The 24062-nt window shown below is 44.0% G+C and overlaps 1 protein-coding gene across 2 annotated transcripts in view; it reads right to left on the bottom strand.

Moving 5' to 3' along the window:
- The window catches only part of LOC126162313 (neuropeptide CCHamide-1 receptor-like), a 706059-nt gene that overhangs the window by 45885 nt on the left and 636112 nt on the right, over positions 1-24062 (bottom strand). For both annotated transcript variants that reach the window (XM_049918737.1, XM_049918738.1), the window contains one exon: positions 18402-18671. In XM_049918737.1, coding sequence (XP_049774694.1) covers positions 18402-18671 — 270 coding nt within the window. The remainder of the gene's footprint in view (positions 1-18401; positions 18672-24062) is intronic.

Below are 24062 nucleotides of genomic sequence, written 5' to 3'. Positions count from 1 at the left end.
TCATCAGTCTACTGACTGGTTTGATGCGACCCGCCACGAATTCCTTTCCTGTGCTAGCCTCTTCATCTCAGAGTAGCACTTGCAACCTACGTCCTCAATTATTTGCTTGACGTATTCCAATCTCTGTCTTCCTCTACAGTTTTTGCCCTCTACAGCTCCCTCTAGTACTATGGAAGTCATTCCCTCATGTCTTAGCAGATGTCCTATTATCCTGTCCCTTCTCCTTATCAGTGTTTCCCACATATTCCTTTCCTCTCCGATTCTGGGTAGTACCTCCTCATTCCTTACCTTATCAGTCCACCTAATTTTCAACATTCGTCTATAGCACCACATCTCAAATGCTTCGATTCTCTTCTGTTCCGGTTTTCCCACAGTCCATGTTTCACAACCATGCAATGCTGTAATCCAGACGTACATCCTCAGAAATTTCTTCCTCAAATTAAGGCCGGTATTTGATATTAGTAGACTTCTCTTGGCCAGAAATGCCTTTTTTGCCATAGCGAGTCTGCTTTTGATGTCCTCCTTGCTCCGTCCGTCATTGGTTATTTTACTGCATAGGTAGCAGAATTCTTTAACTTCATTGACTTCATGACCATCAATCCTGATGTTAAGTTTCTCACTGTTCTCATTTCTACTACTTCTCATTACCTTCGTCTTTCTCCGATTTACTCTCAAACCATACTGTGTACTCATTAGACTGTTCATTCCGTTCAGCAGATCATTTAATTCTTCTTCACTTTCACTCAGGATAGCAATGTCATCAGCGAATCGCATCATTGATATCCTTTCACCTTGTATTTTAATTCCACTCCTGAACCTTTCTTTTATTTCCATCATTGCTTCCTCGATGTACAGTTTGAAGAGTAGGGGCGAAAGGCTACAGCCTTGTCTTACACCCTTCTTAATACGAGAACTTCGTTCTTGATCGTCCACTCTTATTATTCCCTCTTGGTTGTTGTACATATTGTATAAGACCCGTCTCTCCCTATAGCTTACCCCTACCTTTTTCGGAATCTCGAACAGCTTGCACCATTTTATATTGTCGAACGATTTTTCCAGGTCTACAAATCCTATGAAAGTGTCTTGATTTTTCCGTTATTAGCCGTAACGTCAGAATTGCGTCTCTCGTCCCTTTACTTTTCCTAAAGCCAAACTGATCGTCACCTAGCGCATTCTCAATTTTCTTTTCCATTCTTCTGTATATTATTCTTGTAAGCAGCTTCGATGCATGAGCTGTTAAGCTGATTGTGCGATAATTCTCGCACTTGTCAGCTCTTGCCGTCTTCGGAATTGTGTGGATGATGCTTTTCCGAAAGTCAGATGGTATATCGCCAGACTCATATATTCTACACACCAACGTGAATAGTCGTTTTGTTGTCACTTCCCCCAATTATTTTAGAAATTCTGATGGAATGTTATCTATCCCATCTGCCTTATTTGACCGTAAGTCCTCCAAAGCTCTTTTAAATTCCGATTCTAATACTGGATCCCCTATCTCTTCTAAATCGACTCCTGTTTCGTCTTCTATCACATCAGACAAATATTCACCCTCATAGAGGCTTTCAATGTATTCTTTCCACCTATCTGCTCTCTCCTCTGCATTTAACGGTGGAATTCCCGTTGCACTCTTAACGTTACCACCGTTGCTTTTAATGTCACCAAAGGTTGTTTTGACTTTCCTGTATGCTGAGTCTGTCCTTCCGACAATCATATCTTTTCCGATGTCTTCACATTTTTCCTGCAGGCTTTTCGTCTTAGCTTCCCTGCACTTCCTATTTATTTAATTCCTCAGCGGTTTGTATTTCTGTATTCCTGATTTTCCCGAAACATGTTTGTACTTCCTCCTTTCATCAATCAACTGAAGTATTTCTTCTGTTACCCATGGTTTCTTCGCAGCTACCTTCTTTGTACCTATGTTTTCCTTCCCAACTTCTGTGATGGCCCATTTTAGAGATGTCCATTCCTCTTCAACTGTACTGCCTACTGCGCTATTCCTTATTGCTGTATCTATAGCGTTAGAGAACTTCAAACGTATCTCGTCATTCCTTACTACTTCCGTATCCCACTTCTTTGCGTATTGATTCTTCCTGACTAATGTCTTGAACTTCAGCCTACTCTTCATCACTACCATATTGTGATCTGAGTCTATATCTGCTCCTGGGTACGCCTTACAATCCAGTATCTGATTTCGGAATCTCTGTCTGACCATGATGTAATCTAATTGAAATCTTCCCGTATCTCCCGGCCTTTTCCCAGTATACCTCCTCCTCTTGTGATTCTTGAACAGGGTATTCGCTATTACTAGCTGAAACTTGTTACAGAACTCAATTAGTCTTTCTCCTCTTTCATTCCTTGTCCCAAGCCCATATTCTCCTGTAACCTTTTCTTCTACTCCTTCCCCTACAACTGCATTCCAGTCGCCCATGACTATTAGATTTTCGTCCCCCTTTACATACTGCATTACCCTTTCAATATCCTCATACACTTTCTCTATCTGTTCATCTTCAGCTTGCGACGTCGGCATGTATACCTGAACTATCGTTGTCGGTGTTGGTCTGCTGTCGATTCTGATTAGAACAACCTGGTCACTGAACTGTTCACAGTAACACACCCTCAGCCCTACCTTCCTATTCATAACGAATCCTACACCTGTTATACGACTTTCTGCTGACCAGAAATCCTTGTCTTCCTTCCACTTCACTTCACTGACCCATACTATATCTAGCTTGAGCCTTTGCATTTCCCTTTTCAGATTTTCTAGTTTCCCTACCACGTTCAAGCTTCTGACATTCCACGCCCCGACTCGTAGAACGTTATCCTTTCGTAGATTATTCAATCTTTTTCTCATGGTAACCTCCCCCTTGGCAGTCCCTTCCCGGAGATCCGAATGGGGGACTATTCCGGAATATTTTGCCAATGGAGAGATCATCATGACACTTCTTCAAATACAGGCCACATGTCCTGTGGATACACATTACGTGTCTTTAATGCAGTGGTTTCCATTGCCTTCTGCATCCTCATGTCGTTGATAATTGCTGATTCTTCCGCCTTTAGGGGCAATTTCCCACCCCTAGGACAAGAGAGTGCCCTGAACCTCTATCCGCTCCTACGCCCTCTTTGACAAGGCCGTTGGAAGAATGGGGCTGACTTCTTATGCCGGAAGTCTTCGGCCGCCAATGCTGATTATTTATCAAAATTTAGGCAGTGGTGGGGATCGAACCAACTACATAGTGAAATATAGCGAACCAACCACATTTGTTTGTTCTGGTTGTTACCTGCTGCTGCTCAGTGCTACACTGACTTGCTGGTGTTTTCATAGTTATGATCAGCAGTTAGCAGCACTTGCGCATGATGTAACACTGACTAATGCGTACCTGTTGCTTCCACTGAGAAAAAATATTTCTTCTCTAGCTAAGACACAGTGAAAGTTGATGTACACAGTGGTAGCCAGAGGGTCTGAAAGGGTCAAGACAATTCCAGAGTTAACGAGTGATATTTTTTTATCTTTCTGAGAAAACATTTTGAGGCATGTGGGGGATTTGATACTATTTTTCTTTATTTGCGATCTATTTTTCTTTTAGTGCCTTAAATGTACTACTTTCCCTTGCTTTCTGATGTACGTTTTCGAGACTTTAAATTCTCAGTTCTCTTTGTTCTCTAAATGAAAGAGATTGTGTCAAAATTCTTTTTGTCCAGCTGGATAACAAGCTACGCTTGGGTCAACTCACAGACAAACTAATCAAGAAGCTCATTTAAACATCTTCTTGACTTTTATGTTGCTCTCATTGTGCTGGCTTGATTAGTGGCCACTGGATTAATTACCAAACTTTGACCTTCTGTAGTTCGGGGGTCCCATTACTAACACAAAGAAAATAATCATTCAACAGTAGCTAACAGTAAAAGTATAATTTATTTAATTTGGATATCGAAATCGAATATCTATCTGACAAGGGGAAAGCCTTATATTTGGCAGGACACATCTGTACAGCCTAAAATGAAAGAAACAAACAACAGTATGAACTAATATTGATTGCTGCTCACTACACCTATACCTGCGTCTACTTCTACGTCTACATCCAAATTCTGCAGACCACCGCAAAGAGCACTGTAGAAGGTATGTCCCATTGTACTAGTTATCAGGGTTTCTTCCTGTTACATTCACTTGCCTATCGCAGGAAGAATGATTGTGTGGATGCCTCTGTGAGCGCCGTAATTATTCTAATCTTGTGCTCATATCTCTTTATTCTAGAGTCTGCCAGTTCAGCTTGTTGAGCATAACTGTAACACACTCCCCCGTGTCAAATAAACCTGTGATTATTTGTACTATTCTTTACTGTATACATTCAGTATCCCATGTTGGTCCTGTTTGGTACGGGTCCTACACACTTGAGTAAAATTATACAATCCTTAGAGTGATCTGTAAGTAATCTCCTATGCAGACGATTGAATTTACCCAGTATTCTACCAATAAACCATAGTATACACCCGATTCACCCACGACTGAGCATGTATGACCATTCCATTTCCTATCCCTTCAGAGTGTTACGTCCAGGTATCATAAGCATTAACAGCACCATCTCAATGTTCTGCCTTTAGCAGTCCAGTCTGAAACCTGTTTGGCCTGATGGGATGTAATCTGGGTAATGAGCGCGCCGCGAATGACGCTGCCTCGAGACCACACACCGCTTCTATCTTTAATACTTGACTTATCGTGTTAAACTTATAATGTAGGATTACACCTCTTAATGAGTAGTTTATGAAAGTATTTTATATTATTAAATTCGATCAATAATTATATGAAATACTGAAAGTCAAATATTTGTTGCCCTAGGAAGCCGTTCTACAGTCGACCTGCAAATGTGGGTGATTGGTTTAGCAGTGTGTGTGTGTGCGTGTGTGTGTGTGTGTGTGTGTGAAAGAGAGAGAGAGAGAGCGAGAGAGAGAATTATTGGTCGTTTAATTACCAGAAATTGATGGTGTTCTATGGGTTCACTTTATTTTGTTTTTAAAATATTATTTTGAAGCTTAGGTAGACTAAGATCATTAATTAGGAATAGCTGAAGAGAGAGAGAGAGAGAGAGAGAGAGAGAGAGAGAGAGAGAGTGAGTGAGAGAGAGAAAGGGGGGGGGGGGGAGAGAGAGAGAGAGAGACAGAGTAAGGCCTTTAAGTTGATTCAGATTATGTGCTCTTTTATGTGATAAGAAACAAATTAAGAATATTGAGTTTCTCCCAACAGGTGTTCCAGCCCTACGTAATTGAAGAGGTACAAGCATGTAAAAATTGTTTTGCTATTCATATGAGAGAGAGAGAGATGTATCTATAGCGTATGTTTAGTACTATCGTTGATTTAATTTGTTATTATTGTGTAGATATAGAAAGAAAAAAATTATTTACTGGGAGCAGGAGCTATATTCCAACTGCGCTACATACTGTTCGTATTACACCTTAATGATGCCGATGTTAGCGCAACTATTACCAACGAGCGCAAGACGTCATTAAATTTATACAGCGTGAGTGTGTCGAGTATTTAGAGAGATCGTAATAACCATAAAAGAGTCCAATAAATATGGGCTCTAAAACGCACATCTTAACAACTATAAGCACTTGTTCATCTTGGATACTGCGAAACACATCTGTTCTACTGCAAGCTCTTTGCTTCCATATTTTGGGAGGAGATAGTATCTATAGCGTATGTTTAGTACTATCGTTGATTTAATTTGTTATTATTGTGTAGATATAGAAAGAAAAAAATTATTTACTGGGAGCAGGAGCTACATTCCAACTGCGCTACATACCTTTCGTATTACACCTTAACGATGACGATGTTAGCGCAACTATTACCAACGAGCGCAAGACGTCATTAAATTTATACAGCGTGAGTGTGTCGAGTATTTAGAGAGATGGTAATAACCATAAAAGAGTCCAATAAATATGGGCTCTAAAACGCACATCTTAACAACTATAAGCACTTGTTCATCTTGGATACTGCGAAACACATCTGTTCTACTGCAAGCTCTTTGCTTCCATATTTTGGGAGGAGATAGTACAGACCAAAACAAGAAACTCCAGTAAAAATGGCCTCTAAAACGCATACCTTAAGTGCTATGAGCACTTGATCAATAGAAGACATGTATTTCCCCGTAGCGGATATGAGTAAGGCTCTTTGCTGTTAAGGTATTCATTTTAGAGCCCATGTTAAGAGATATGACCAGTTGCTCAATACAAGAGATGTGTTTCACAGAAGATGAGCAAATGCTACTTTTGTTATTTTAATTTTTTTTCATCAGTCTTCCGATTGGTTTGATGCGACACGCCACACATTCCTCATCTGAGCTAACCTTTCCATTTCAGGGTAGCACTTGGAACCGACATCCTCAATTATTTACTGGATGTACCCTGATCACTATCTGTCTCCACAGTTTTTACCCTCTACAGCTCCCTCTGTTACCATGGAAGATATTATCTGATGTCTTAACATATGCCCCATTATCTTGTCTGTGTTTTCTATACAGGGCTATTACAAATGATTGAAGCGATTTCATAAATTCACTGTAGCTCCATTCATTGACATATGGTCACGACACACTACAGATACGTAGAAAAACTCATAAAGTTTTGTTCGGCTAAAGCTGCACTTCACGTTTCTGCCGCCAGAGCGCTCGAGAGCGCAGTGAGACAAAATGGCGACAGAAGCCGAGAAAGCGTATGTCGTGCTTGAAATGCACTCACATCAGTCAGTCATAACAGTGCAACGACACTTCAGGACGAAGTTCAACAAAGATCCACCAACTGCTAACTCCATTCGGCGATGATATGCGCAGTTTAAAGCTTCTGGATGCCTCTGTAAGGGGAAATCAACGGGTCGGTTGAACGCGTGCGGGCTAGAGATGGGCAAAACTGTTCTTTTCAGAGATTGGATCAGAACTGTTCACTCCCTGAAATGAATTAGCTCTTTTTCATGACTCACCACTCATTTACAATATAAAATAAATGGAAGGCACATTGCCCTTTAAACTTGGTTTATTCGAGTACTATACCTGTATTTTGATCTTATTTGATCCTATTTTGAAGTAACACAGATAATGAGTAAGAATTTTGTATTGTTTATTGAAATTTCCACGATATGACAAAGTTTTTGATTATTGATTTATTTTGCACTATCGTGGTTTTTTGGGTGATCGGAAAATGTTGTAACTTGAGATTTACATTAACAATATATTTGGCTATAACGTATTAAAATTTCATTAACCTCATACAAATACATCGCAAGCCATATATTTTTAAAGTGAACGTTTCCTTTCGAAGACGCCTAAAATCGCAAAATCCGTACCAGAATAAGAAAAAAAAATATAAATTTGACTGTAAAACGAAAGTGCTGCATATAGCCTTACGCAGAATAAAACAAGGAAAATATTGGTGTATCACATTTTGCGATACGTTTATCGGTTCGCTCGTAATTAAAGCGTAAATTCGAGTGTCTATAATAAAAATCCTATAGTAAGAGGAGTCATCAGGAACCTAATCTAATCAGTTTAAACAAATAAAAATAAAATAAAAACAATTGATGTATACATAACATAATAATGTAATATACATAGCGGCATTACTACGAAGAACAATATCTAGTGGGAACGAACTCCGATGCAGAGGCGCTGAGTCGAGCAGGTCGAGCCGCGAGCTGTATTACTGCGTGAGCTGAGACCGCAGAGACCACAGTGACACCTGAGTCGCTTTGCTCGACGCTCTGGCTAGAGTCGAGACGGTGGGGCGAGCGTTGAGCGGGCGAGTTCCGAGGGAGGGGGTAGCGGTGAACTTAACCCGCTCCGAGACAAATAGTTCGTTCCCTTGCGAGCGGGTTTTTGCAAGTAGTTCCTATGTTATACGCTAGGTGGCTCTCTGTCCTGTTGCTCGCATCAACTGCCCAGAGGGCAGGACGTGCGACAGAGTGCGATGCGAAGTTACGCTGCGCCAGACACTGCGCGGCAGACGACGCACAGAGACGCCACGGCATATGTGAAAAACAAAATCCAATGGGGCACTGCACAATGCAGGCAGCCAAGGTAGAAGCAGGGCAGAGGCCGGCGCTGGCTGTGTTGTGTGGCGTGCACTGTGCTGTGACCAGCAGAGGCGCTGCTGATATGCTCCGTCTCTCTCTCTCTCTCTCTCTCTCTGCCGTGGGAAACGTTTGGAGCTACCGTTCTTTTTTTCTGAATCACTGATTGTTCACTCCTTTGAAAGATTGAACTCTATGAATTAGTTCAAGAGCGGATCCCCCATCTCTAGTGCGGGCAAGTTTCAAGCGCAGCCCGCGGAAGTCGACGAATAAAGCAAGCAGGGAGCTAAACGTACCACAGCCGACGGTTTGGAAAATCTTACGGAAAAGGCTAAAGCAGAAGCTTTACCGTTTTCAATTGCTACAAGCCCTGACACCCGATGACAAAGTGAAACGCTTTGAATTTTCGGCGCTGTTGCAACAGCTCATGGAAGAGGATGCGTTCAGTGCGAAACTTGTTTTCAGTGATGAAGCAACATTTTTTCTTAATGGTGAAGTGAACAGACACAATGTGCGAATCTGGGCGATAGAGAATCCTCACGCATTCGTGCAGCAAATTCGCAATTCACCAAAAGTTAACGTGTTTTGTGCAATCTCACGGTTTAAAGTTTACGGCCCCTTTTTCTTCTGCGAAAAAAACGTTACAGGACACGTGTATCTGGACATGCTGGAAAATTGGCTCATGCCACAACTGGAGACCGACAGCGCCGACTTCAACTTTCAACAGGATGGTGCTCCACCGCACTTCCATCATGATGTTCGGCATTTCTTAAACAGGAGATTGGAAAACCGATGTATCGGTTGTGGTGGAGATCATGATCAGCAATTCATGTCATGGCCTCCAGGCTCTCCTGACTTAACCCCATGCGATATCTTTCTGTGGGGTTTTGTGAAAGATTCAGTGTTTAAACCTCCTCTACCAAGAAACGTGCCAGAACTGCGAGCTCGCATCAACGATGCTTTCGAACTCATTGATGGGGCATGCTGCACCGAGTGTGGGAGGAAGTTGATTATCGGCTTGATGTCTGCCGAATCACTAAAGGGGCACATATCGAACATTTGTGAATGCCTAAAAAAACTTTTTGAGTTTTTGTATGTGTGTGCAAAGCATTGTGAAAATATCTCAAATAATAAAGTTATTGTAGAGCTGTGAAATCGCTTCAATCATTTGTAATAACCCTGTATATTCCTTTTCTCGCTGACACTGAGAACCTCCTCATTTCTTACCTTATCGATCCACCTAATTTAGAAAATTCTTCTGTAGCATCACATCACAAATACTTATATCCTCTGCCATACAATGACGTGCTCATAACGTACATTCTCAGAAATTTATTCCTCATATCAAGACCTATGTATGACACCAGTACACTCGTGGCCAGCAATGCTCTTAGTGTCAGCGCTAGTCCGCTTTTTATGTCCTCCTTCCTTTGTGCGTCATGAGGATAGCAATTTCATCAGCGAAGAAGAGCGGCAAGATTCGTGACTGGTACATTTAGCCATCGCGAGAGCGTTACAGATCTCATAGAAAGTTTGAAGTGGGACACACTTGCAGATAGACGACGCGCTAAACAGAAGGGGCTGCTCACTAAATTCCGAAATCCAGGCTTCACCGAGGATGTAGAGCATATAATATTACCACCACTTGGGGGCTAGCGGAGTATATATGTAGATGTAGAATCTTATCGTTGATATCCTTCCACCTTAAATTTCAATCCCACTGTTGAAACTCTCTTTAAATTGCGTCAGTGCTTTTTCGACGTATAGACTGAACAGGAGGAGCGAAAGACAGTATCACTATCTTATACCCTTTTTAATCAGTGCACTTTGTTTTTGGTCTTCCACTTTTATTGTTCCTCTTGGTTCTTCGTTGGTTGGTTGATTGATTTGGGGAAGGGGACCAAGCAGCGAGGTCATAGGTCCGAGCGGATTAGGGAAGAATGGGGAAGGAAGTCGGCAGTGCCCTTTCAAAGGAACCATCGCGGCATTTGCCCCTCTTGGTTCTTGCACATATTGTGTATTACACGTCTTTCGCTATAGCTTACCCCTATTTCAAACATCTTGCACCATTTAAGGTTGTCATCGCTTTTTATAGGTCGACTAATCCTATGAATGTGTCTTGATTTTTCTTTAGTCTTGCTTCCATTATCAGCAGCAATTTCAGAATGGCCTGTCAGATGTTTTTTACCTTTACTAAAGCGAAACTGATGATCATCTAACAGATACTCTATTTTCTTTCCATCCTTCTGTATACTATTCTCGTCAGCAACTTCAATGCATGAGCTGCTAAGCTGACTGCGATAATTCTCGCACTTGTCAGCTCCTGCAGTCTTCAGAATTGTGTGGATGATGTTTCTACGAAAGTCTGATGGTATATAGGCAGTCTCGAACATTCTAAACACCAACGTAAACAGTCGTTTTTACCCACTTCGGCGAATGATTGTAGCAATTCCAATGGAATGTTATCTACCCCTTCCGCCTTATTTTATTTTAATTCTTCCACAGCTATCGCAAATTCTGATTCTAGTACTTGCTAACCCATCCCTTCCCTATGGACTTTTGTTTCTTTCCTAGGCACATCTTCAGATACGTCCTCCTCAATATAGATACCCTCAGCGTACTACTTCCACCGACTCCCCTGCATTTAATCGTGGAATTCCCATTGCACACTTAATGACACCACCCTTGCTTTTCATTTCACCGAATGTCGTTTCGACTTTTCTAAATGTTGAGTCTGCCCTTCCGACAATTATTCCTTTTTTCAATTTCTTTACATTTTTCATGCAACCATTTCGCCTACATTGCCTATTCATTTCATTCCTAAGTGCGTTGTGTTTCTGTATTCCTGAATTTACGAGAACATTTTTGTACACTGAAGCGCCAAAGAAACTGGTATAGGCATGCGTATTCAAATACAGAGATATATAAATAGGCAGAAAACGGCGCAGCGGTCGGCAACACCCATGTATGACAACAAGTGTCTGGCGCAGTTTTTAGATGGATTACTGCTGCTGCAATGACAGGTTATCAAGATTTAAGGGAGTCTTAACATGATGTTATAGTTGGCGCACAAGCTATAGGACATAGCATCTCCGAGGTAGCGATGTAGTGGGGATTTCCACGTACGACCGTTTCACGAGTGTACCGTGAATATCAGGAATCCGCTAAAAGATCCGATCTTGAAATCCCTGCGTCCGGAAAAGCTCCTGGAAGAATAGGACCAACGAAGGCTGAAGAGAATCATTCAAGTTGACATAAGTGCAACCGTTCCGCAAATTGCTGCAGATTTCAATGCTGGGCCATCAATAAGTATCAGCCTGCGAACCATTCAACGAAACATCATTAATATAGGTTTTCGGAGCCGAAGACCCACACGTATACCCTTGATCACTACACGACACAAGTGTTTACGCCTCGCCGGGCGCATCAACACCGCCTCATTTCAAATTTTATCGAGTGAATGGAGGTGTACGGGTATGGAGAGAACCTCATGAATCCACGGCCACTGCATGTGAGCAGGGGACTGTTCAAGATGGGTGAAGGCTCTGTAATGGCATGGGGCGTGTGCGGTTGTAGTGATATGGGACGCCTGATACTTCTAGATACGACTCTGACAGGTGACACGTACGTAAGCATCCGGTCTGATCACCTGCATCCATTCATGTCGATTGTGTATTCTGACGGACTTGGGAAATTCCAGCAGGACAATGCGACACCACATGCGTCAAGAATTGGTACAGTGTGGCGCCAGAAACACTCTTTTGAGTTTAAACACTCCCACTGGCCACCAAACTCACCAGACATGAACATTATTGAGCTCATCTGGGGTGCCTTGCAACGTGCTGTTCAGAGGAGATCTCGACCCCCTCGTACTCTTACGGATTTATGGACAGCCCTCCAGGATTCATGGTGTCAGTTCCTTCCAGCACTACTTCAGATTTAGTCGAGTCCATGCAACGTCGTTTTGCGGCACTTCCGCGAGCTCACGGGGGTCCTACACGACATAAGACAGGTGTACCAGTGACTTTGGCTCTTCAATGTATTTCGTTTTTTCGTTGATCAGCTGAAGTATTTCCCCTGTTACCCATTGTTTCTTCGCATTTGCGTTTCTTGTACCTACGTTTTCCTCTCCAACGTCTGTAATCGCCCTTTACAGATATCCATTACACTTCAACTGAACAGTCTAGTGAGCTATTCCTTATCGTGTTATCTACAGTCTCAGAGAGCTTCAAGCGTATCTCTCCATTGCTTTTTACTAGCACCCCACTTCTTTGGGCATTGATTCTTCGTGACTGGTATCTGTAACTTCAAGCCTACGCTTCATCGTTAGTAAATTGGTGATTTGAGTCTGTATCAGCCGCTTTGTACGCCTTACAGTTCAGTATTCGGTTTCGGAATCTCTGCGTGACCATGATGTAATCTGAAATCTTCCTGTATCTCCCAGTCTCTTTCAGGTCTAGCTCCTCCTCCTTGAACAGAGTATTCGCTATTACCGCCAGAGATTTATTGCAGAACTCATTCCTAGCATCAACCCCATATTCTCCCATCATCCTTCCTTCTACTCCTTACCCTGCAACCGCATTCCAGTCACCGTGACTAGTAGATTTCCATCTCTTTTTACGTACTTAATTACACGTTCAGTAGCCTCATATACGTTCGGTGTTTCTACATCTTTGGCTTCCGACGTCGTCATGTAAACCTGATCTATCGTTGTCGGTGTTGGTTTGCTGTCGATTCTGATGAGAGCTCCACTATCACTGAACTGTTCACAATAACACATCATCTATGCTATTCATAACGTATCCCACTCCTACTACTGTAATATCTACTGCTATTGATACTACGATTTTTCTCATCTGACCCGAAGTCCTTATGTTCTCTCCATTTCGGTTCACTGAACGCAACTGTATCTAGATGGAGCCTTTGCATTTCCATTTTCAGAACTCCTATCTTCCCCACAACGTTCAAACTTCTCACATTCCACGCCCCGACTCGTTGAACGTTAACCTTTCGTTCGTTTTTCAGTCTTTTTCTCATGGTCACCTCCAAATTGGCAGTCCTCAAACAGAGATCCGAATGTAGGACTAGTCTGTAATCTTTTTCCAAGGGAGAGATCATCATGACGCTTTCCAGTTACAGGCTACATGGCCAGTTGGTACACATTATGTGTCTTTAATGCAGTGGTTTCCATTGCCTTCGGCATCCTCATGCCGTTGATCATTGTTGATTATACAGTGTTTTAGGGGCAGTTCCTTCCTCACCTCAACGACAAGAGAGTGCCGTGAACCTCTGTCCGCTCCTCCGCCGTCTTTGTCAAGGCCGTGGCTTCTTATGCAGGAAGTCTTAGGGCGTCATTGTGGACGATTTTTGACAAATAATGAAAGACGCTAGCCCTAGATATCCCTGTATACGTATGTCACAGGTGGAAGTGAGAAAGGAGGGATGAAGAGCCGGCCGATGTGTCCAAGCGATTCTAGGCACTTCAGTCTGGAAAGGCGTGACCGCTACGGTCGCAGGTTCGAATCCTGCTTCGGGCGTGGATGTGTGTGATGTCCTTAGGTTAGTTAGGTTTAAGTAGTTCTAAGTTCTAGGGGACTGATGACCACAGATGTTAAGTCCCATAGTGCTCAGAGCCATTTGAACCATTTTTTTTGTTAAGTCACATAGTTCTCAGAGCCATTTGAACCATTTTTTTTGTTAAGTCACATAGTTCTCAGAGCCATTTGAACCATTTTTTTGAAGGATGAAGATGCATAAATATTGTTTTCTTGCTCTGTGTCACGTCCAGTTTTTGTTGAATGACTTTGAACGGTTCGTAATGGTTGCACCCTGTATACCAGAGCAAAGACTACGTCAACACTGGAAACGGTTGAGGTAACGTTCAATATGGTTGCAGCACCGTTATGTCCCAAATGAAGGGTTGAATCGTCCGGATGGTGTAAGCGGTATCAATGGTCGTCAAGAACGTAGTCTTGTTGCACACAGCACTGGAAACTGTTGCTTTCGATTCAGAAATGTGTGAAAATGAACTCCCCAAAGGAAGGAATGGTTTCATTCACGCCTGTCGACTCTTCGTGAGGTCTTTTTATGTAGATTCTGAGCAGCGGTCCTTTCGAAATGTTTTCATCGTCCACGGTTAAGGAAACAGAGTGATTTCAACCCTGAGCATCATGGTTTTGATACTCGTCACAGAGGTGTCGAGAGAAGCGGTATGATGTAGGAAAGAAGGAGGTGTGACCACTTGCCAGTGATCTGACACGTCCATGGTGGAGCGTAGAAGAATTGTGCTGGTTTGGTAACCCCGTAACATCATTAACCCACCCTACGTCTCACAGGCAGTTCAGAACTCTGGGCTCTTTTCAACACACGTCGACACCTTGTTCTTTGAATCGTCGCCGACCCCGAGGATGAAGTCGGAGAGCGCCACGCTTTTGCACCATTACAGAGGAAGGGAGCAAGCACGTTCGATCCAAATTTGGAGCTTCTGTGTGGCAATGGGAGAATCCAACGAGATTTCATAGAGTGGCCCTACAATTCTGCTGCACGGTGTTTATTACCAAAGATATTCAAGGTTTACGGTTGCTCTGGAACAACATGGTCTGTCTGGCCTATGCGACGCTGTGTAGGAGGGATAACAAATTAATGTTGTTTTTCCTGAGTGTCTTCCACTTTCTATCACTGAAGAGCTGTTAATTACTGAGTAAAATAAGCCCAGGCACCATTAACCCTTTATTGTCCAGTGGGACATATGTGTCCAGTATACAAATTTATTTCCTTTTGCTCACAGGGGCATGAGAGTCCCACATTCGACTTGTGCTGTCATCTAGAATGTATAAACTGTTTGGAACCAGCTGGTTCACTGTTCGGCGCTTAATGAATTTTTTCAGTCTGCAATTGATAAGCTCAATAAAGCTGTTTATTGTCTTCTTTTACAGTTTTGGTACAAACTGCACATTGAAAATATATGGCCAATCTGAGTAGATAATTTCTGCTTGTGCCTTTTTGTTCATTTTGTCTAAATTTTTATATTTATGTATTTTAGTAAGTAATGCAATCTTATTTTATTTCCTTTCGTTTGATATGAAACGGAAAACTCCACAAACTTATGGTTTGTTTTTAGCGAGGAAAGCTTGCCTTCCCCTTCTGATGTTTCTGAAAATTTCCTAAAAATATTAAGCTGTGAATAAATAAATTGGTTTCACATAATAATAGTAATTACTTTCTCCTTTTTGCGGATCCTAATTCTAGTAAAAAAATGTTTTAAGTTTGACTTAAACTCCCTACTTAATCGTGGAAGTGTATACCAGGGTCACTTTGACCCTGGAGTTTTTTGTTTGTTACTATGCATGCGCCACTGCAAATACACAGACCGCTGCCACCAATATTAATTTGGCATTGAGTGAGACCTAGTGGAGGACGGACTTTCGAAGTGGAGAGGCATTAACTTGATAGAAATATTTTCTGAAGGGTCGCTGTAACCCTAGAGTACACATCGGGTATCTGTTCTGTCACCGAGAGTGACGCACATTTATGTGAAAATGTCAAGAAGGAACCACATTTTACTAAAGGAGAATGAGATACAGAAAGCATTGTTAGAAGAAATCAGTCTTGACATGAGTGATTTTTGAGATGAAAATGATTCTACAGCTCATGCTCCTCCAGCAGTTCCGGTCAATGACAAAACTGATTAGTGTGCCGAATTTCAGACGACGATGAAGAAAATAGAGTTATCCACAGTAAGAATGGTGATTGCTTGAACACAGCTATCCCTAATAGAAGACACCTGCCAGTTGCCTATAACGTTGTAGTCTGTATTCCAAGAGTATAGAAATAATGAACAGATCGAGTTATGAATAACTGAGTACATCTCAAAATGTTTGCGTATTGCAAGGGTTGCCCAGAAAGTAATGCACCGCATTTTTTTCTCAGCCACAAACAATGCTGCGAATGTGAAACGTTACGTACGTATTACTTGAAGTCTCCAGAGTGAGCTCTTCAAGTTTCCGTCACTTCCGACAGATAGCGCAGCTGCAGGACAGTTTCAAAATGGCGTCTGTAGGTAAGGTACGTTACAAGCAACGTGCCGTCATTGAATTTCTCACTGCAGAGAAAGGGACTGTGGGGAATATTCACAAACGCTTGCGCGAAGTCCATGGAGCTTCTGCTGTCGACGAAAGTACAGCTAGTCGTTGGGCACTGCGGCTGAGGTCATCAGAAAGCGGTTCGGCGGAGCTCCGCGATTTGAAGCGGTTGGGTAGACCATCCATGGCTGTCACACCTGACGTGTTGCAGTGAGCCCCCTCGGACTTCCACTTGTTTGGGCCGTTAAAGGATGCCATCTGTGGAAGATATTTTGAGGACTATGAGGAGGTGGTTCACACACTGAAGCATTGGCTCTGCTACCAGTACAAGGATTGGTGTCGACAGGACACACACGCCCTTGTTTCGCGCTGAAGAAAGGTCGTAGAATGGAATGGAGATTACGGGAAAATATAGGGTGTGTAGATAGAACACCATTCTTTCGTTTATGTAATTCTCATTATGTTCAATAGAGAATTGTTGAAGAAAAAATGCGGTGCATTACTTTCTGGGCAACCCTCTTACGTGTAATTTATTAAATAACAAGCATCTTCATCTAATTAAACTGCAAATAAAGTCTTTTGATATGGATCACTTTCAAGTCTCTTTTTTGAGAAGCTTCCATCGAAGTTGTTACCACATCTGTGATTTCTGAAGTGTTAACACACTACTGGCCATTAGAATTGCTAGACCAAGAAGAAATGCAAATGATAAACGTCTATTCATTGGACAAATATATTATACTAAAACTGACATGTGATTACATTTTCACGCAATTTGGGCGCATAGACCCTGAGAAATCAGTACCGAGAAGTACCACCTGTGGCCGTAATAACGGCCTTGATACGCCTGGGCATTGAGTCAAACAGAGCTTTGATGGCGTTTACAGGTACAGATGCCCATGCAGCTTCAACACGATACCACAGTTGATCAAGAGTAGTGACTGATGATACTGTAAACAGAACCTGGATTCATCCGAAAAAAGGACGTTTTGCCATTCGTGCACCCAGGTTCGTCGTTGAGTTCACAATCGCAGGAGCTCCTGTTTGTGATGCAGCGTCAAGGGTAACCGCAGCCATGGTCTCCGAGATGATAGTCCGTGCTGCTGCAAACGTCGTCAAACTGTTCGTGCAGGTGGTTGTTGTCTTCCAAACGTCCCCATCTGTTGACTTAGAGATCGAGAGGTGGCTGCACGATCCGTTACAGCCATGCGGATAAGATGGCTGTCATCTCGACTGCTAGTGATGCGAAGCCGTTGGGATCCGTATTACCCTCCTGAACCCACCGATTCCATATTCTGCCAACAGTCGTTGGATCTCGACCATCGCGAGCAGCAGTGTTGAGATACGATAAACCGCAATCGTGATAGGCTACAATCCGACCTTTATCATATCGAAAACGTGTTGGTACACATTTCTCCTCCTTACACGAGACATCACAACAACGTTTCACCAGGCAACGCCGGTCAACTGCTGTTTGTGTATGAGAAATCGGTTGGAAACCTTCCCCATGTCAGCACGTTGTAGGTCTGGTCACCGGCGCCAACCTTGTGTGAATGCTCTGAAAAGCTAATCATTTGTATATCACAGCATCTTCTTCCCGTCGGTTAAATTTCGCGTCATCTTCGTGGTGTAGAAATTTTAATGGCCAGTAGTGTACTTATATTGATTGAAAAAGTACGTGACAGAGGTGAAGTAAAATGCGTTTGATATAGGCGAGTCCAATTTCATGATAAAATATGCTATAAAATGGTTCAAATGTCTCTGAGCACTATGCGACTTAACTTCTGAGGTCATCTGTCGCCTAGAACTTAGAACTTCTTAAACCTAACTTAATTAAGGACATCACACACATCCATGCCCGAGGCAGGATTCGAACCTGCGACCGTAGCAGTCCCGCGGCTCCGGACTGAGCGCCTAGAACCGCACGGCCATCGCGGCCGGCAAAAATATGCTATATTCAGGCAATTTCTTTAGCAAGGAATTGAGTGTCATTGTGCTTTTGGTGTACAGTTTGTGTGACGACTTTAAAGGTAAGCACTTGTAGGGTTGAAATGTTATAAAACTATAAACAACAATAATAAATTAGAAGCATGATCTGAATTAATATCTATTCCAAAATTAGGAAACCAATTTATAGAGTAAAATGCGAAATTGTAATTAACTTTTTTACATGAAAGGGGTAAGTAGTAATATAAGAAGATCATTCATAGCAAAAAGTCTGAGGCGCTGGAGTGGGGCCGGTGGCTGAGGAAGTGTGCGGCGGTCACCTGGAGCGCGGCTGGAAGGTGGCGAGCGTCTGCGAGGTGGACTGCTTGCGCGAGTCGGTGCGGCTGCCGGCCACCACGGTGTCGGGCCGCGCGCCCCGCCGGCACCAGCACAGCAGGTAGCGGTCGAAGTGCTTGCGGAACGTGCACGACACGCAGTACAGCGCCACCGGGTTGGCGCACGAGTTGGCGAACGACAGGCAGAAGCCCAGGATGCGCAGCGCGTGCCACCAGTCGTTGTACTCCAGCACGCTCGACGACGCCCAGTAGAACCTGCGCACAAACCAGAGGCCTCACGCTAAGTGGAAAGCACACGTCGCTCCACAACTCTCTCTCTCTGGAGGCACCTTTCTGGATGAATCTGTGCTCCAGCTACCAGTATAGTCACAGTTAGCTCAGTTATTAACAACAATACGAGGGCTTGCTGGAACAATGCCTCCGAACATTTTATTCTGTTCTCAGTATCGGTCGAGGTATTAAACGCCATGCGTATTACTCGGTCGACATTCCCGTTTCGCTGACGCAAGCTGAAACCCTCTGCCGCTACAGGACTCCGAACTGTATCGTGTTACGTGGCGGAGCGTAACGTAACTACGTCGGTGCTTGGGAAACGCCGTGCAGTAATCGAGTTTCTAACCGCAGAAAACTTGGCTCCAATTGAAATCCATAGGAGAATGAAAGCCGTATACGGCCATGATCGTATCGACAACATTAATATTAGACATTGGGTTGCTCGTGCTCGTAATGAAAGAATCGGTGGTGCTAATCTCAACGTGTGTGACAGCGCTAGGAGTGGACTACCGAGTACGGCGTACCGCGTACGGCAACTGGGTTGTTGAACACAGCAGAGAAAATTGTGGAATACGAGTAACACAGTCATAGCTCTCAGGTAGTTGTAGTATATCACGGTACAGGGTAGAGACCATCACTGCAGAACTGATGCTTCTTGGGTGCATCGAATGCTCACACCTGACATGAAACAGAGGATAATAGACACCTGTCAACACCGAGCGAGGTGGCGCAGTGGTTAGCACATTGGACTCGCATTCGGGAGGACGACGGTTCGAACCCGCTCCCGGTAATCCTGATTTTGGTTTCCCGTTCTTTCCCTAAATCGCTTCGGCCGTGAGGTTCTAGGCACTTCAGTCTGGAACCGCGTAACCGCTACGGTCGCAGCTTCAAATCGTGCCTCGGGCATGGATGTGTGTGATGTCCTTAGGTTATTTAGGTTTAAGTAGTTCTAAGTTCTAGGGGACTGATGACCACAGATGTTAAGTCCCATAGTGCTCAGAGCCATTTGAACCATTTGAACCTAAATCGCTTCAGGCAAATGCCGAGTTGGTTCCTTTGAAAGCGTCTTCCCCATGCTTCCCTAATTCGATCGGACCGATGACCGCGGAGTGGCTGCGCGGTTTGAAGCGTCATGTCACGGACTGCGCGGCCCCTCCCGCCGGAGGTTCGAGTCCTCCCTCAGGCATGGGTGTGTGTGTGTTGTTCTTAGCATAACTTAGTTTAAGTTAGTTTAAGTAGTAAGTCTAGAATCCTATGACCTAAGTAGTTTGGTCCCTTACTAATTCACACACATTTGAACATTTTGATGACCTCGCTGTTTGGTCCCCTCTCTCAAAATCAATCTCCCAACCAACACCGGTCAATAACTTCTGTTGAATTTTACAAGTGAGGATGATGGGTTCCTGCAACAGTTCGATGCCTTTGGGTCACTGTCGTCGATCATCCTCCACACAGTTCCCACTTGGCCCCGTACAAGTTTCATCTCTTTCCAAAACTTAAAGAACACCTTCGAGGACTCCACTTTGATAGTGATGAAGCGGAACAGGCAGGGGTAAGGTTGTCGCTCAGTCAGCAAACTCAAACATTCTACAATGAAGGTATCAATAAACTGGCCTCTCATTAGCAGAAATGTGTTCGTCACCCTGGAGACTATGATGAGAAGTAAATATGTAGCTATGAAGAACCCAAAAAACTGGTATAGGGAAGCGTATTCAAAATCAGAGATATGTAAACAGGCACAAGACGGCGCTGCGGTCGGCAACGCATATATAAGACAGCAAGTGTATGGCGCAGTTGCTAGATCGGTTACAGTTTCTGCAATGGCAGCTTATCAAGATTTACGTGAGTCTGAACGTTGTATAGACGGTATAGTCGGCGCACGAGCGATGGGTTACAGCATCTCCGGGATGGCGATAAAGTGGGGATTTTCCCGTACGACCATTTCACGAGTTTACCGTGAGTGTCAAGAATCCCATAAAACATCAAATCTCCGACATCGCTGCGGCCGAAAAAAGATCCTGCAAAAACGTGACTAACGACAACTGAAGAGAATCATTCAGCATGACACAGCTGCTACTCTTCCGCAAACTGCAGCCGATTTCAGTGTCGGGTCATCAACAAGTGTCAGCGTGTGAACCATTCAACGAAACATCATCGATATAGGCTTTACGGGCTTCTGAGTTTAAACACTTTCGCTGGCCAACAAACTCCCTAGACGTTAACATTATTGAGCACGTCTGGGATGCCTTTAACGTGCTGTTGAGAAGAAATCTCCACCCCTTCGTCCCTTCCTACTCTTACGGATTTATCGCCAGCCCTGCAGGATTCATGATGTCAAGTCCCTCCAGCACTACTTCAGACATTAGTCGAGTCCATGCCACGTCGTGTTGCAGCACTTCTGCGTGCTCGCGGAGACTCCACAGCATATTAGGCAGATCTACCAGTTTCTTTAGCTCTTCATCGTAGATACGAAGAATAAAGATGTAGAATGTCATCAACATTTTTCTTAAAATGCTTTAAGAGTTTTCCCATAAAATATCGGAGGCTCTATTTTCCAGCATGCCTTCGTAAATTAAGAGCTAACTGTACAGGAAGCAGCAACATCTTTAATTGACCATGGACCTTGCCGTTGGTGGGGAGGCTTGCGTGCCTCAGCGATACAGATGGCCGTACCGTAGGTGCAACCACAACGGAGGGATATCTGTTGAGAGGCCAGACAAACGTGTGGTTCCTGAAGAGGGGCAGCAGCCTTTTCAGTAGGTGCAGGGGCAACAGACTGGATGGTGGACTGATCTGGCCCTGTAACACTAACCAAAACGGCCTTGCTGTGCTGGTACTGCGAACGTTTGAAAGCAAGGGGAAACTACAGCCGTAATTTTTCCCGAGGGCATGCAGCTTTACTGTATGGTTAAATGATGATGGCGTTCTCTTGGGTAAAATATTCCGGAGGTAAAATAGTTCCCCATTCGGATCTCCGGGCGGGGACTACTCAAGAGGCCGTCGTTATCAGGAGAAAGAAAACTGGCGTTCTACGGATCGGAGCGTGGAATGTCAGATCCCTTAATCGGGCACGTAGGTTAGAAAATTTAAAAAGGGAAATGGATAGGTTGAAGTTAGATATAGTGGGAATTAGTGAAGTTCGGTGGCAGGAGGAACAAGACTTTTGGTCAGGTGAATACAGGGTTATAAACACAAAATCAAATAGGGGTAATGCAGGAGTAGGTTTAATAATGAATAAAAAAATAGGAGTGCGGTAAGCTACTACGAACAGCATAGTGAGCGCATTATTGTGGCCAAGATAGACACGAAGATCATGCCTACTACAGTAGTACAAGTTTATATCCAACTAGCTCTGAAGATGTTGAAGAAATTGATGAAATGTATGATGAACTTAATCATAGCTAACACTTGGTTCAAAAATCATAAAAGAAGGTTGTATACATGGAAGAATCCTGGAGATACTAGAAGGTATCAGATAGATTATATAATGGTAAGACAGAGATTTAGGAACCTGGTTTTAAATTGTAAGACATTTCCAGGGGCAGATGTGGACTCTGACCACAATCTATTGGTTATGAACTGTAGATTAAAACTGAAGAAACTGCAAAAAGGTGGGAATTTAAGGAGATGGGACCTGGATAAACTGAAAGAACCAGAGTTTCAGGGAGAGCGTAAGGGACCAATTGACAGGAATGGGGGAAAGAAATACAGTACAAGAAGAATGGGTAGCTCTGAGCGATGAAGTAGTGAAGGCAGCAGAGGATCAGGTAGGTAAAGAAACGAGGGCTAGTAGAAATCCTTGGGTAACAGAAGAAATATTGAACTTAATTGATGAAAGGAGAATATATAAAAATGCAGTAAATGAAGCAGGCAAAACGGAATACAGACATCTCAAAAATGAGATCGACAGGAAGTGAAAAAAGGCTAAGCAGGCATGGCTAGAGGACAAATGTAAGGATGTAGAGGCTTATCTCACTAGGGGTAAGATAGATAAAGCCTACAGGAAAATTAAAGAGACCATCGGAGAAAAGAGAACCACTTGTATGAATATCAAAACCTCTGATGGAAACCCAATTCTAAGTAAAGAGGGGAACGCAGGAAGGTGGAAAGAGTATATAGAGCGTCTATACAGGGGCGAAGTAATTGAGGACAATATTATGGAAATGGAAGAGGATGTAGATGAACATGAAATGGGAGATACGATACTGCGTGAACGGTTTGACAGAGCACTGAAAGACCTGAGTCGAAACAAGGCCCCGTTAGTAGAAAACATTCCATTAGAACTAATGACGGCCTTGGGAGACCCAGTCCTGACAAAACTCTACCATCTGGTGAGCAAGATGTATAAGACAAGCGAAATATCCTCAGACTTCAAGAAGAATATACACTCCTGGAAACGGAAAAAAGAACACATTGACACCGGTGTGTCAGACCCACCATACTTGCTCCGGACACTGCGAGAGGGCTGTACAAGCAATGATCACACGCACGGCACAGCGGACACACCAGGAACCGCGGTGTTGGCCGTCGAATGGCGCTAGCTGCGCAGCATTTGTGCACCGCCGCCGTCAGTGTCAGCCAGTTTGCCGTGGCATACGGAGCTCCATCGCAGTCTTTAACACTGGTAGCATGCCGCGACAGCGTGGACGTGAACCGTATGTGCAGTTGACGGACTTTGAGCGAATGCGTATAGTGGGCATGCGGGAGGCCGGGTGGACGTACCGCCGAATTGCTCAACACGTGGGGCGTGAGGTCTCCACAGTACATCGATGTTGTCGCCAGTGGTCGGCGGAAGGTGCACGTGCCCGTCGACCTGGGACCGGACCGCAGCGACGCACGGATGCACGCCAAGACAGTAGGATCCTACGCAGTGCCGTAGGGGACCGCACCGCCACTTCCCAGCAAATTAGGGACACTGTTGCTCCTGGGGTATCGGCGAGGACCATTCGCAACCGTCTCCATGAAGCTGGGCTACGGTCCCGCACACCGTTAGGCCGTCTTCCGCTCACGCCCCAACATCGTGCAGCCCGCCTCCAGTGGTGTCGCGACAGGCGTGAATGGAGGGACGAATGGAGACGTGTCGTCTTCAGCGATGAGAGTCGCTTCTGCCTTGGTGCTAATGATGGTCGTATGCGTGTTTGGCGCCGTGCAAGTGAGCGCCACAATCAGGGCTGCATACGACCGAGGCACACAGGGCTAACACCCGGCATCATGGTGTGGGGAGCGATCTCCTACACTGGCCGTACACCACTGGTGATCGTCGAGGGGACACTGAATAGTGCACGGTACATCCAAACCGTCATCGAACTCATCGTTCTACCATTCCTAGACCGGCAAGGGAACTTGCTGTTCCCACACGACAATGCACGTCCG

The sequence above is a fragment of the Schistocerca cancellata genome, chromosome 2, assembly GCF_023864275.1.
Source record: "Schistocerca cancellata isolate TAMUIC-IGC-003103 chromosome 2, iqSchCanc2.1, whole genome shotgun sequence".
NCBI lineage: Eukaryota > Metazoa > Arthropoda > Insecta > Orthoptera > Acrididae > Schistocerca > Schistocerca cancellata.
The sequence above is the reverse complement of the archived record's forward strand: the minus strand, read 5'-3'. Positions and strand labels throughout refer to the sequence as shown.